At 50.2% G+C, this 12,654-nt stretch overlaps 1 protein-coding gene across 1 annotated transcript in view; it reads left to right on the forward strand.

The window, feature by feature from the left end:
* The window catches only part of LAS1L (LAS1 like ribosome biogenesis factor), a 402,245-nt gene that overhangs the window by 267,209 nt on the left and 122,382 nt on the right, over nucleotides 1–12,654 (forward strand). The window contains exon 12 of the mRNA XM_086918369.1: nucleotides 8,949–9,099. Coding sequence (XP_086774495.1) covers nucleotides 8,949–9,099 — 151 coding nt within the window. The remainder of the gene's footprint in view (nucleotides 1–8,948; nucleotides 9,100–12,654) is intronic.

A 12,654-nucleotide genomic window follows, 5' to 3' on the forward strand; every position in this document is an offset into this window, starting at 1 on the left:
GGGTTGCGGTCAGTCAACACCACATGCCTCTTGGGCCGCTACACCCACTCTCTGTGGGACACGGTCGCGGACGTGCTGCCACAATGTCTGGTGGTGGCCCGGACTAAACTCGCCAAAGCCCTTGCGGAGGGCCGAGATGCGGCACGGTATTCCATCCGGTGTGGGCTGGATACGACAGACTCACTGGGCAGAGCGATAGCAATGACGGTGGCGATTCGTCACCACGCCTGGTTGAGGTCTGCCAACTTTTCGACAGAACACCCTTATGGACATGCCGTTTGATGGCCGTCGCCTCTTTGGCGACAAGGCAGACCATGTGCTTGAGCGCTTTAAGGACTCCAGGGCTACGGCCAAGTCCTTGGGCCTTTCGGCCCGCGCCAGCAAACGGCTGCCTTTCGCTCCTTTCGTGGCCAAGGAAGGGGCGTTCCCACGCGTTCTGCCAGCCACGGGTCGCAGACTACCATCCAACGCGGTGGCGGACGTGGGAACCACCTTGGTGGCGGTCGGGGAAAACGGCGAGGCCAGTCCACACCTACCCCTGCATCATCTGCCTCAAAGCCTTCCTAGTCCGAGCTTTCAGGCCCATGTGACACCAGTGGGGGCAGTGTTCACCATCACCACTTCCACTGGCGCACTGCCACATCGGACAGGTGGGTGTTGCAAATCGCCCGAAGGGGCTACTCCCTCCCCTTCGAGGCGACCCCTCCAGCCATGCCACCGCGGTACCACCGCGCGTCGGGGGATCACTTGAAACTTCTGCAAGAGGAAGTTACGGCCCTCTTGGCCAAGGGGGGCCGTCAAGCACATTCTTGGGCCAGAAGTAGGGTGTGGTTGTTACTCCCACTACTTTCCGGTACCCAAGAAGGGCAAAGGGGGCCTACGCCCCTGCGGAACGTCAACGGCTCTGAAGGAGAATTTCAAAATGCTGACACTGGCTCAGGTCTTAGCTGCCCTGGACCCAGGAGACTGGATGGTAGCGTTGGACTTGCAGCATGCTTATTTCCACATCCACGTCCTGCCAGCCCACCGGCGATACCTGCGGTTCACAGTAGGCCACGAGTACTTTCAGTTTACAGTGCTCCCCTTCGGCCTTATCACAAATGTGATGGCGGTGGTCGCAGCTCATCTGCGCAGGTTAGGGGTTTCAGCCTCGACGACTGGTTGTTGAAGGCGGGCTCGCCCAGACAGTCGACCGCCACCTCCAAACAACGGCAGACCTCCTGCACCAGCTGGGCTTTTCCATCAATGTGCCGAAGTCACACCTGTGTCCCTCTCAGAAGCTCCTCTTCATCGGAGCGGTTCTGGAGGGTTTATCCTCCCGAACAGCGGGTTCGGGATATTCAGGCTCTGATTCCAATCTTTCAGCCTTTATCCGGGTCTCGGTCAGGTTGACGCTGCGGCTTCTGGGGCTGATGGCCCCCTGCATCCTTCTGGTGCATCACGCCCGGTGACGAATGCGGGCTCTGCAGTGGGACCTGAAGTTTCAGTGGGCCCAGCATCAGGGCACTGCGAAACAGCTGCAGTGGTGGCTCATGGACTGCGATTGGGTCAGCGACCGATCCCTCTCCCTACCCCAACCGGAGCACGTAGTTGTGACGGACGTGTCCCTCCAAGGTTGGGGGGGCCATATGGGAGAGGTGGAGATCAGAGGCCTTTGGTCTCCGGCGGCGTCCCAGCTCCATATCAACCTTTTGGAGCTGCGGGCGATTCGTCTAGCACTGAAGGCATTCCTCCCTTCTGTCCGGGGGAGTGTAGTGCAGGTGTTCACGGACAACACAAACGCCATGTGGTACTCCAACAAACAGGGCGGGGTGGGGTTGTGGAACCTCTGCCAGGAGGCTCAGCGCCTCTGGCAGTGGCTGGAACATTAGGGAGTGACCCTAGCGGTTCATCACCTGGCTGGTTCTCTGAACACCAGGGCGGACTAACTCAGCCGACGGTGCATGATGGATCACGAATGGCGTCTGAGCTCGGACGTGGCGCAAGGCCTTTTTCTGCAGTGGGGAGAGCCTTGGTTAGATCTATTCGCCACCGAAGAGAACGCGCAATATCATCAGTTTTGCGTGTTGGAATTTCCAAGGCGGCACTCGCTCGAAGACGCTTTTCGTCGCAAGTGGAGTTGCGCTCTGTTGTACGCCTTTCCGCCTTTACCACTTCTGCCCAGAGTGCTGAAGAAGATCAAGTTCGACCGGGCCCAAGTCATCCTTGTGGCTCCGGACTGGGCACAAAGATACTGGTATCCCGAGCTACTCAGACTGTCAGTCGATCCCCCGATTCGTCTGCCTCTTCAGGAGGACCTTCTGTCGCAGCAGCAGGGGACGGTCCTCCACCCGAACCTGTCCAGTCTCCACCTCCATGCTTGGAGATTGAGTGGCAAGAGTTGAGGCCATTTGACTTGCCTCCTGAAGTTTGTAATGTGATTCTGGCAGCCAGGCGTCCCTCCACAAAGTCGGTATATGCCTGCAGGTGGAACACATTTGTGGCATGGTGCATAGCAAAGGCTGTGGATCCATATTCTCCTCCTCCTTCTTTCTCTTGCCCAGCATGGCTCTGCTCTGGGCACTATCAAGGGCTACCTTTCTGCCCTTTCCGCCTTCTTAAGGCTACCTGATCAGCCTTCTTTGTTCAAGTCCCCGATTGTAAATAGGTTCTTGAAGGGCATCACTCATATGTTTCCCCCTGTCCATTTCGTGATGCCTCAGTGGGACTTGAACCTGGTTCTGACTTACCTGATGTGCGCTCCCTTTGAGCCACTTCATAACTGTCCTCTCTGTCTTCTTACCCTTAAGACTGCTTTCCTGGTTGCCATCACCTCTGCCAGAGAGTGAGTGAGCTCCAGGCTCTTTCATCCAAACCTCCTCTCCTTTCTGTGCATCCGGACAAAGTTGTGTTGCGGACGAGACCCTCTTTCCTGCCCAAGTTAGTCACAGCCTTCCACATCGGGCAGTCCATCACCTTTCCCACCTTCTTTCCGAATCCGCATCCCTCAAAAGAGGAAGAGCGGCTCCACCGTCTGGACCCAAAACGTGCGCTCTCATTCTATCTGGATCGCACACGCTAGCTCCGGGTGGTTGACCAACTCTTTGTTGGTTACGTGGGAGCTAAGAAGGGACGGGCGGTGCACAAGCGGACCATCTCTCGGTGGGTCGTGTTTGTGCATCAAGGCATGCTACTCCTTGGCTAAAAAGGAACCTCCTGTTGGGCTGAGGGCCCATTCCACTTGGGCCACGGCGGCTACTACAGCCCTGGGTCGGGGAGTCCCGTTGCAGGACATTTGTCAGGCAGCTACGTGGGCCTCACTGCACACGTTTGCAAGGCACTACTGCCTGGACAGCCAAGTCCGGAGGGATGGCTTCTTTGGCTGTTCCGTCCTCCAGAACTTTCTGGTGTGATTATTGGTTCGCAGACCCACCACCGGGGTTGGTATTTCTGGGGTATCTATTCTAAGGTAAGGAATCTAATACTAACCTGTTTCTTTCAGATGCACAAGTTACTTACCTTCGGTAACGATATATCTGTAAGAAACAATAGTTAGTATTAGATTCCTTACCGCCCCACCCATCCTCCCCGTTCTGCAAACCAATATCTAGGGTTAAGGTCATCCCCTTTCAGGGCCCTAGTTTCATGGCACCAGTGTTGGTTTTTATCATGGCTCTGTGTTTCTGGCGCGGAAAAGCTGTGTATAAGAACTGACCTCAGCGCGCGAGGGCGTTGTCTAAGTACTCTGGCGACGTCATCCCGGTGCCAACGATGCCTGACGTGGAGCGGCAGATGACGCCTACCGACGCACAAGGGTACTGCTACGCAAAGGTTTCCGGATCCAGTCTGACGTCTGGGGATATTCTAAGGTAAGGAATCTAATACTAACTACTGTTTCTTACAGATATATCGTTACCAAAGGTATGTAACTTGTGCTTTCGGTACAATTTTGTGCTTTCACCTCATTGGTTGGAGTTGCAGATTTTTTTAATGAGGTGATTTGGTTACTAAATAGCCACTGTTTTCTGGGATCTCGGACAGTTTTTTAGGTCTCGGCTAAAAGATGCGCGTAAGCGCGTCTCCGCCGAGATCTTATGTCAGCGAGTAGCAGTCCCAGGAGACAGTCCTGGCCACGCGCATCCTTCCAGGCGATTTCTAACTGGAACGCGCGCTGTGGCCAGGCGCTGTCTCCTGGGAAGCGCAAGCACCCCACACGCATGCGCATACACACACACACAAGCGCCCATGCACGCACGCACATACATACAGAGACACCCCCCCTGACACACACACACACACGCGCGCACACACACACACACACGTGCACCGAGGCCCCCCCTCCCTCCCTCCCCCGCCGTCACCGTCGCACGCATACATACATACACACACGAGCATACACGCACACACACACACAAGTGCACCAAGCCCCCCCCCAGCCTTTTTTTGAACTTACCTGGCCAATGTCGGGGACTCTGCTCAGCACGCGGCGCCCAACCTCCTGCTGGCGCGGCCCCGGGGCTCCACACCGCTCACAGGAGCCCCGGGCCGCGAGACGCAACGACTCCGCCTGCCTCCTCTTCCGCTCTGAACGTGGCTCCGCCCCCGTCACAGGCGACCGTGCCTGACTTCCGGGGCGGCCGCGGCGGCATTCCGGGGGCATCCCTGTGTGTACCTACTACAACAGTACATTCAATACTAGAAAGTATTGTTACACTTCACAAACTACACATATTAACATATGTGATGTAAACACCATCAATGTAATATATCAGAAGGATTAGTTGTACATTTAGTGCATGTATATCAGACCCTTTCATTAGGTGCTGGAAAGTGTTGTAATTTCTGCTACCTGAAGAGTATCAGGTCCCACAGAACAGACACCACAGTCTGCATAATGGATTTGTCCGAGGTCACCATGACCCTCCAGCATCCACTTTGCCTCCTAGTTTATGTGTATGTCCCTTGAAACACTCTAGCAAGTGCAAAAGGCTGCAAAGGCCAGAGGCAGAAATCTGATAATTGTATGTATTCTGAGGAAATACGAGAGACTTTCCAGAAACTGCATTTGTCCTCTAGTCCTTAAGTTTGAACCCAAATCTGCCGCCAGTTTGTCTGAGTTCCCATACATGCACGTCTCTCCAGTTAGTGCTCAGCGTTATATATTGACACATTATTGTGGTAAAGCTGCAAAAGTCATGTCTAAACATGGCTGGTCAGCCACAATCCACTTCATTGAAAAGGACCACGCGCCACTGATGAGCCGGTTGTGACGCACATATCTAGATGCAGAACCAAGCGAGCGAAAATCATTGTGTGATTCTTTTAGGGGGCGAGGAGGCTTGGGGCAGGCTGCCAACTTGGAACAAACAAATCACTACAGCAGGTAAGATACTCTTATAGAAAACTGACTCATAAATGAAGGCATTGATATTTAAATAGTGAAAGCCTAGCTGGGAGGGTGCAGGGGGGCAACAGAACACTGTACCCTGAACAGATAGATCATGAGTAATTTTTGGTTCGCAAATCTTAGACTTCTGGGGTGATGGTATAGGACACAAGTCTTTGACAGGTGGCTAGGAGTCTTCTAGTGTGAGGCTTTGTGGATGAAGCAGAGCACTTACTCTGTCCATTTACGAGCAGCTACTGCAGGGCTTTCAGGTTAGGCATGACATGGTCATGGCAATTCAGGACAAAAATAAGCCAGGATGAATGGAGTATGAACTCTATGGAGATTAGGGACATAATTATTATGCAGGTCTATGCACAAGCTGCTCCTACAGTCAAGCTAGAAATTTACAGTGGGAAGAATAAAAGCAATTTTTTGAGGTAAATAGAGAAGGGGAAAAACCATCACAGCAATCAAAGATAATTAAAGGCGGATCTGGTTAAACATTTATTTAAGGTAGGAGTTTGTGCTTACTGGCAAACAGAACACCAAGGTTGTGAGTACTGGACTTACGCTATGGAGGAGAGCCAAGGGGCGCTGACCAAACGAAAGGGTGATGATGAGGTTTGGCCAAGTCCATGAGGAGGATCTCAGTTTTGTCATCATTCAAGTAAAATCAGTTTTTCAGCATCAACTGGTGAACATGGGAGAGGCAAAGGAACAACCTATATTGGTTGCAAGAACTCCTGTCTATCTTGAGGTCGAGTTGTGAGAAGTCAGCACACGTTTTGGCTGTTTCATAGCAATCTAGAATCTTAGTGAGAGGATACCATGTAGATACTGAAAAGCGCTGGCAACAACGCCAAGCCTTGAGTGACACTGCAGGTGATGTTTATGAACAAAGACACAAAAGATCCCAGTTTGCCCTAATGGGATCACTTTGATATGAAAGCGGCAAACCAGGTTGAGTGCAATTATATTTATGCCAACAACACATTACAACATTTTGAGTAGGATACGGCGGTTGATGTTACCCAACGCCGCTCAGTGTAGTGAGTGCAGAGTAGTGAGTGCAGAGTAGTGAGTGCAGAGTGCAGAGTAGTGAGTGCAGAGTAGTGAGTGCAGAGTAGTGAGTGCAGTGTAGTGAGTGCAGAGTAGTGAGTGCAGAGTAGTGAGTGCAGAGTAGTGAGTGCAGAGTAGTGAGTGCAGAGTAGTGAGTGCAGAGTAGTGAGTGCAGAGTAGTGAGTGCAGAGTAGTGAGTGCAGAGTAGTGAGTGCAGAGTAGTGAGTGCAGAGTAGTGAGTGCAGAGTAGTGAGTGCAGAGTAGTGAGTGCAGAGTAGTGAGTGCAGAGTAGTGAGTGCAGAGTAGTGAGTGCAGAGTAGTGAGTGCAGAGTAGTGAGTGCAGAGTAGTGAGTGCAGAGTAGTGAGTGCAGAGTAGTGAGTGCAGAGTAGTGAGTGCAGAGTAGTGAGTGCAGAGTAGTGAGTGCAGAGTAGTGAGTGCAGAGTAGTGAGTGCAGAGTAGTGAGTGCAGAGTAGTGAGTGCAGAGTGCAGAGTAGTGAGTGCAGAGTAGTGAGTGCAGAGTAGTGAGTGCAGAGTAGTGAGTGCAGAGTAGTGAGTGCAGAGTAGTGAGTGCAGAGTAGTGAGTGCAGAGTAGTGAGTGCAGAGTAGTGAGTGCAGAGTGCAGAGTAGTGAGTGCAGAGTGCAGAGTAGTGAGTGCAGAGTAGTGAGTGCAGAGTAGTGAGTGCAGAGTAGTGAGTGCAGAGTAGTGAGTGCAGAGTAGTGAGTGCAGAGTAGTGAGTGCAGAGTAGTGAGTGCAGAGTAGTGAGTGCAGAGTAGTGAGTGCAGAGTAGTGAGTGCAGAGTAGTGAGTGCAGAGTAGTGAGTGCAGAGTAGTGAGTGCAGAGTAGTGAGTGCAGAGTAGTGAGTGCAGAGTAGTGAGTGCAGAGTAGTGAGTGCAGAGTAGTGAGTGCAGAGTAGTGAGTGCAGAGTAGTGAGTGCAGAGTAGTGAGTGCAGAGTAGTGAGTGCAGAGTAGTGAGTGCAGAGTAGTGAGTGCAGAGTAGTGAGTGCAGAGTAGTGAGTGCAGAGTAGTGAGTGCAGAGTAGTGAGTGCAGAGTAGTGAGTGCAGAGTAGTGAGTGCAGAGTAGTGAGTGCAGAGTAGTGAGTGCAGAGTAGTGAGTGCAGAGTAGTGAGTGCAGAGTAGTGAGTGCAGAGTAGTGAGTGCAGAGTAGTGAGTGCAGAGTAGTGAGTGCAGAGTTGTGAGTGCAGAGTTGTGAGTGCAGAGTTGTGAGTGCAGAGTTGTGAGTGCAGAGTTGTGAGTGCAGAGTTGTGAGTGCAGAGTTGTGAGTGCAGAGTTGTGAGTGCAGAGTTGTGAGTGCAGAGTTGTGAGTGCAGAGTTGTGAGTGCAGAGTTGTGAGTGCAGAGTTGTGAGTGCAGAGTTGTGAGTGCAGAGTTGTGAGTGCAGAGTTGTGAGTGCAGAGTTGTGAGTGCAGAGTTGTGAGTGCAGAGTTGTGAGTGCAGAGTTGTGAGTGCAGAGTAGTGAGTGCAGAGTAGTGAGTGCAGAGTAGTGAGTGCAGAGTAGTGAGTGCAGAGTAGTGAGTGCAGAGTAGTGAGTGCAGAGTAGTGAGTGCAGAGTAGTGAGTGCAGAGTAGTGAGTGCAGAGCAGTGAGTGCAGAGTGAGTGTGCAGAGCAGTGAGTGCAGAGTGAGTGTGCAGAGCAGTGAGTGCAGAGTGAGTGTGCAGAGCATTGCGTGCTGTTGAGTGCAGAGTGCTGTGTATTGGCAATGTTAATGACAATGCCATTTATTTTTGATTTAAAGAAAAAAAAATGTCATGAGCAATGCCAATAGCTCTACCTTTAATGATGCCGAGACCATTGCATTGCAAATGCTTGTTGGTGTTATTGCTGCTAACTGCTTAACCTGGGACTCCCAGTTTGGCGATGTGTAATGATATCAAACATGTGAACTGATGCAATGTACCAAAGCTTGACAAATTTAATTACAGGTAAGCGACCTTTTTCTTCTTGGCCTTGTTTGATGTACAGTTTCTGACAGCCATCTCATGTTACCCTAGAATAGTGAGTGTTCTTGGCATTAGCATGATCGATGGTGGTATATGCCTGTATTGTATTGGATGTTGGTCAGATGTCCTTTCTTATGTGTTATATTGTATTTGTGTGTGGCGTCTCATAGGCATAATATCTGACAATACGACGTATCTTTTATTGTAAACGTTCTCCTAAATTGAGTATTCTGTGAGCAGTGTGATAGTTGACTTTGGCTGTTCTGTGTTTGGCGTTGCTTAGGAAAAAAGGCTTTAGGGTTCTTTTGGATTCAGAACAGCTCTAATCGAGTTGGTGAAGCTGGGTTTATTGCTCAAGCTCTGGAAGTTGTAACATTTTGTTCCTGCCTCTCTTGGCAGTAGAGACAACGCTGAGGATGGTGTTTCAACAAATGCTGGAAGAACCACAAAAAAATCTTAACGTTTCTAATATTATTGTAACTTTTCATTTTCTGATTCATATTTGAAGTTTCATGTGCCTTTAAGAATTTGTTGTAACCCTCGTCTATATTGTGTATTGTAGAGAATGTGAAGTGGGAGGAGTTCCCACTGGGAACAGTACCAGGCCAGAGTGAAGACCCTGACTGTCTTTTCTTGGAAGGTTACCATGTGATGTCAGTTTTAGAACAGGCAGTGTTAGAGGACCACAACAACTTCCATGGCACGACCAAAGGGTAAGTAGCTTGACATATTATTTTAAAAAGTGTCTGTTCAACTGATGGGCAAACTCTGCTGGAGAAAATGCATCTGCTATTGTCTCTAGTTGCTCCAATTCACACATTACATAACTATGATTCATAGGCGTAAAAACAGTTGTTTGAAGCATTGGTACCAGTTTATCATTGTGCCGTCATGTGACACGTAGGCAAAACTGAGACATGTTCTAGTGTTTGTGACCTTGAAGCTCACTTTTAAATGTGGTTGAACAGCTCAAGTTAATGCCCTAAAAGAGATATCAAGCTGCCTATTTTCCGGTTTTGAACTTGAGATGCCTGATAGACTTCGGGATGTGATGAGGTACAAGTAGTAAGAACTATGCATGAGTAGGTAACACATTTAGCATCTTGTAGCACCAAATTAAAAATCTCATCTCCTCTTGATTGGCTTGGAGGTTTGTAAAGAGCAAGCCATTGAAGAAATCCTACAAGGATTTCCTAATTGTAAGTTCTAGTACTTGACTGTTGAATGCTCAAGGGAACGGCATTATTCCACTCTTCTTTTTAATGATTGCACAATACTAGAGAACTCGCATAAACATCCTGAATATTGCTTAGTCATTCATTGAGCAAGACGTGTGGAATTGAATTTGGAAAATAAATTGATGTGGATATGTGCCTAATAACTTGCACATTGGAGAATGATAATATGTTGGTTCCATGTAGATGGCACTTTGATGCCACCTCCTTTCATTGAAAAAATTATACTGTGACATCGGATGCTTCTTTGTTTCACTTTTTTGCTTGATGCTTGCTGCAAACATTATGCCTGTTTGTTTTTCCCTTATGAAGAGGTTTCTGGGTTGTTGGATCGCAGTAACAATCGAGCGATGACTCACATGCAGAACAATAATTTTATGAGAACATAGTGGCTTGATAATGAATGAGCATAGCTTCTAGTGGCAGAAGCATCGGCTTATAAATGGTGTCAGGTGTAGTGGTCTATTTAGTGCCCTGCAGCGAGTGTGTGGACAAGAAACCTATACTCCAGACTTGCGCGGTCTTAAAAAGAAAACTATTTATGACACTATTTCTGCTTATAGCCTGCCAATTTATGATATTACCTCCTAGCAAAGACAAGAGCCAGGACAATTATCTCTAATTTAGATTACCAGGGAAAACCCGGGTTCGAGGCATGTGGGCTGCAGAATTCATATCTGTGCATAGATCGCCTCCTGGTGTTGGGTCCGGATGATTGCACATTGTTGTCCTGGAAGAGTCTTCGAAGTATCACGAGATAGGTGGCTCCTCCCCTGGACTACAGTGCGCATGGGCATCCACTCCATCCTCAGATTGTTTTTTTCCGCCATTGGGTTCGGATGTCTAATTGTTAACTCAAGTTCGGAATCGATAATAAACTTTCTCTTTGGCCAAAAGGCCTTTAGTTATCGTCGGTATTGTCTTTGCGATCGGTACCAGTACTTGTTCCAGCTCTGTCCCCGAGCCGGACATCAAGAGGAGCCGTGTGGCTTTTCGACACTGAAGGCCCAGTCGACGCCAGAGGCCTTATCGATGATCCATCATGGAACGGAGCCCGTTCAAGAGATGTCCCGTTTGCAACTCCAAGTATCCTCACATCGATGTCCACCCGGTGTGCAACAAGTGCCTGTCTCCGGATCACGATGAAGCCAGCTGTGTGGCTTGTTCTCGGATCCGCTCCAAGAAGACGATTCGCCTTCGACGCACTGTGCGGAAGGAAGCCCAGCAGACGGCACCTGACCCGGTGAACATCTTCGAGGCCGAGGAAGATGAGGGAGTCGAGCAGGAAGTTCAAGAGAACCTGTCTGATCCTGCATCAGAGATAGACTCCAGTTACGACGCAGATGTAGAAATGGTCGATAATGAAGACGTCGTCGACGAGGTAGGAGACGACGATGAGGCCTTTGCGGCCGTGGAAGATAGCTCAAGCGAGGAGCTAGGACCAGCCGTTGGTACGGGGGCCGTAACCAAAACACTCGATAAGGCTCAGGTCGAGGGATCGCCACATGGCCTTACCCAAGCTCGTACACTTGGTTCTACAGCGTCGCCTCTAGGCCCGGCTACGGACATTTCTAACAAGCCATCGGTTGACCGATCGAAATCGAAACCGAAAGCATCGGTGTCTACACAACCGAAAGTGCTGGACGCTAATTCGAAACCAAAAGTGCGTATCGCTTTGGTCGGTTCGAAGACCTCTGAACCATCGTCACCAACAAAGCAGAAGAGTGTTATCCACCCGGTGAGGTCGCTAAAGGGTGTCGAGCCGAAGACCGGGGCACCGAAGAAACTGGTCAAGGACGTCGACTCGAAGAAGTCTGCGCCGAAGGCCGTCGACACAGTCAAGGGACTCGGAACTCAGAAGGTTCTCAATCCTAAGCGTCGACCCGACAAAGCTAAAAGCAGTACAGGCCTCGAGTCCACATCCGGTGGTGGCTCGAAGAAACCAGTCGAGTCAACACAGCCATCCGCCTCCTTTTCAAAGCAGGTGTCGGACTCGCTGAAATGCATTTAAGAGAAGGCTAATACTGTCGGACCAAAGGCTACTCCACCCCCGAAGCCGGTCAGTAAACCTCCAAAATCGTCGGCACCCATCCAGTTCACACTGCCGCCGAAGGTGGTGCCTAAGGCCTTCGCCCCTAGGACGGCCGTCGAAGCGACCAAGAAGGTGTCCGTGGGGCCGAAGCCTACAACTGCGGAGGTGGCCACCAAGCATCAACAGCCTCCGCCTGAAGATCAGTCGAGGCAATTCATCGACGCCGAGACGGGTAGACTTTCTATTTTCAAGCGAAAGATCGCCCCTTAACAGTCTATAGAGTCATATAAAATTCCATTAAAGAAAAAGAGGGATTCTGCTACGTCACCTCTTCTCTTTGAACCTATAACACCACATGGACAAGACACTGCCCCTATCTCACCCACATACTCAGATGTGGAGGCAGGGGAGGGTGGCAATGAGGGGTACAGCTATCCTGTAGACACTGATCCTGCAGATCACACTGAACCCTGGACAGACGCTGCTGACCCAGGAGATCCACAAACTGCCCCAGGCAGTCATGTCTATGCTGTTAAAACCTCGCCTACTGAAGACACGGCTGCGTTTAATGCACTTATTGAAAGGGCAGCAAAAAATCATGATGTCCAGCTCCATGCTGACCCTGTTGAAGAGGATTTTTTGTTTGACACCTTCTCAACCTCAGAGAGAACTGTCAAGACTCTGCCAATGCTAAAGGGTGTCCTAAAACATGCTGGAGACATTTTTAAGGAGACCACAAGGGCAAGGGTGATAAACCCCAGAATTGAGAAGAAATACAAACCGGCACCTTGGGACCCTACGTATATCAAGGGACAGTTGCCGTTGGACTCTCTGGTTGTTTCCAATGCCTGGAAGAGGGCGAACTCGCAAACAACGGGTGATGCTCCTCCCCCTGACAAAGAATCTAAAGTGCTAGAAGCATCAGGGAAAAGGGTGGCGGCTCAAGCGGACAATATCTGGCGCATCTCCAGCACACAGGCACTCTTAGCCAGATATGACAG

Source organism: Lissotriton vulgaris, chromosome 4_1, assembly GCF_964263255.1.
Source record: "Lissotriton vulgaris chromosome 4_1, aLisVul1.2, whole genome shotgun sequence".
Lineage (NCBI taxonomy): Eukaryota > Metazoa > Chordata > Amphibia > Caudata > Salamandridae > Lissotriton > Lissotriton vulgaris.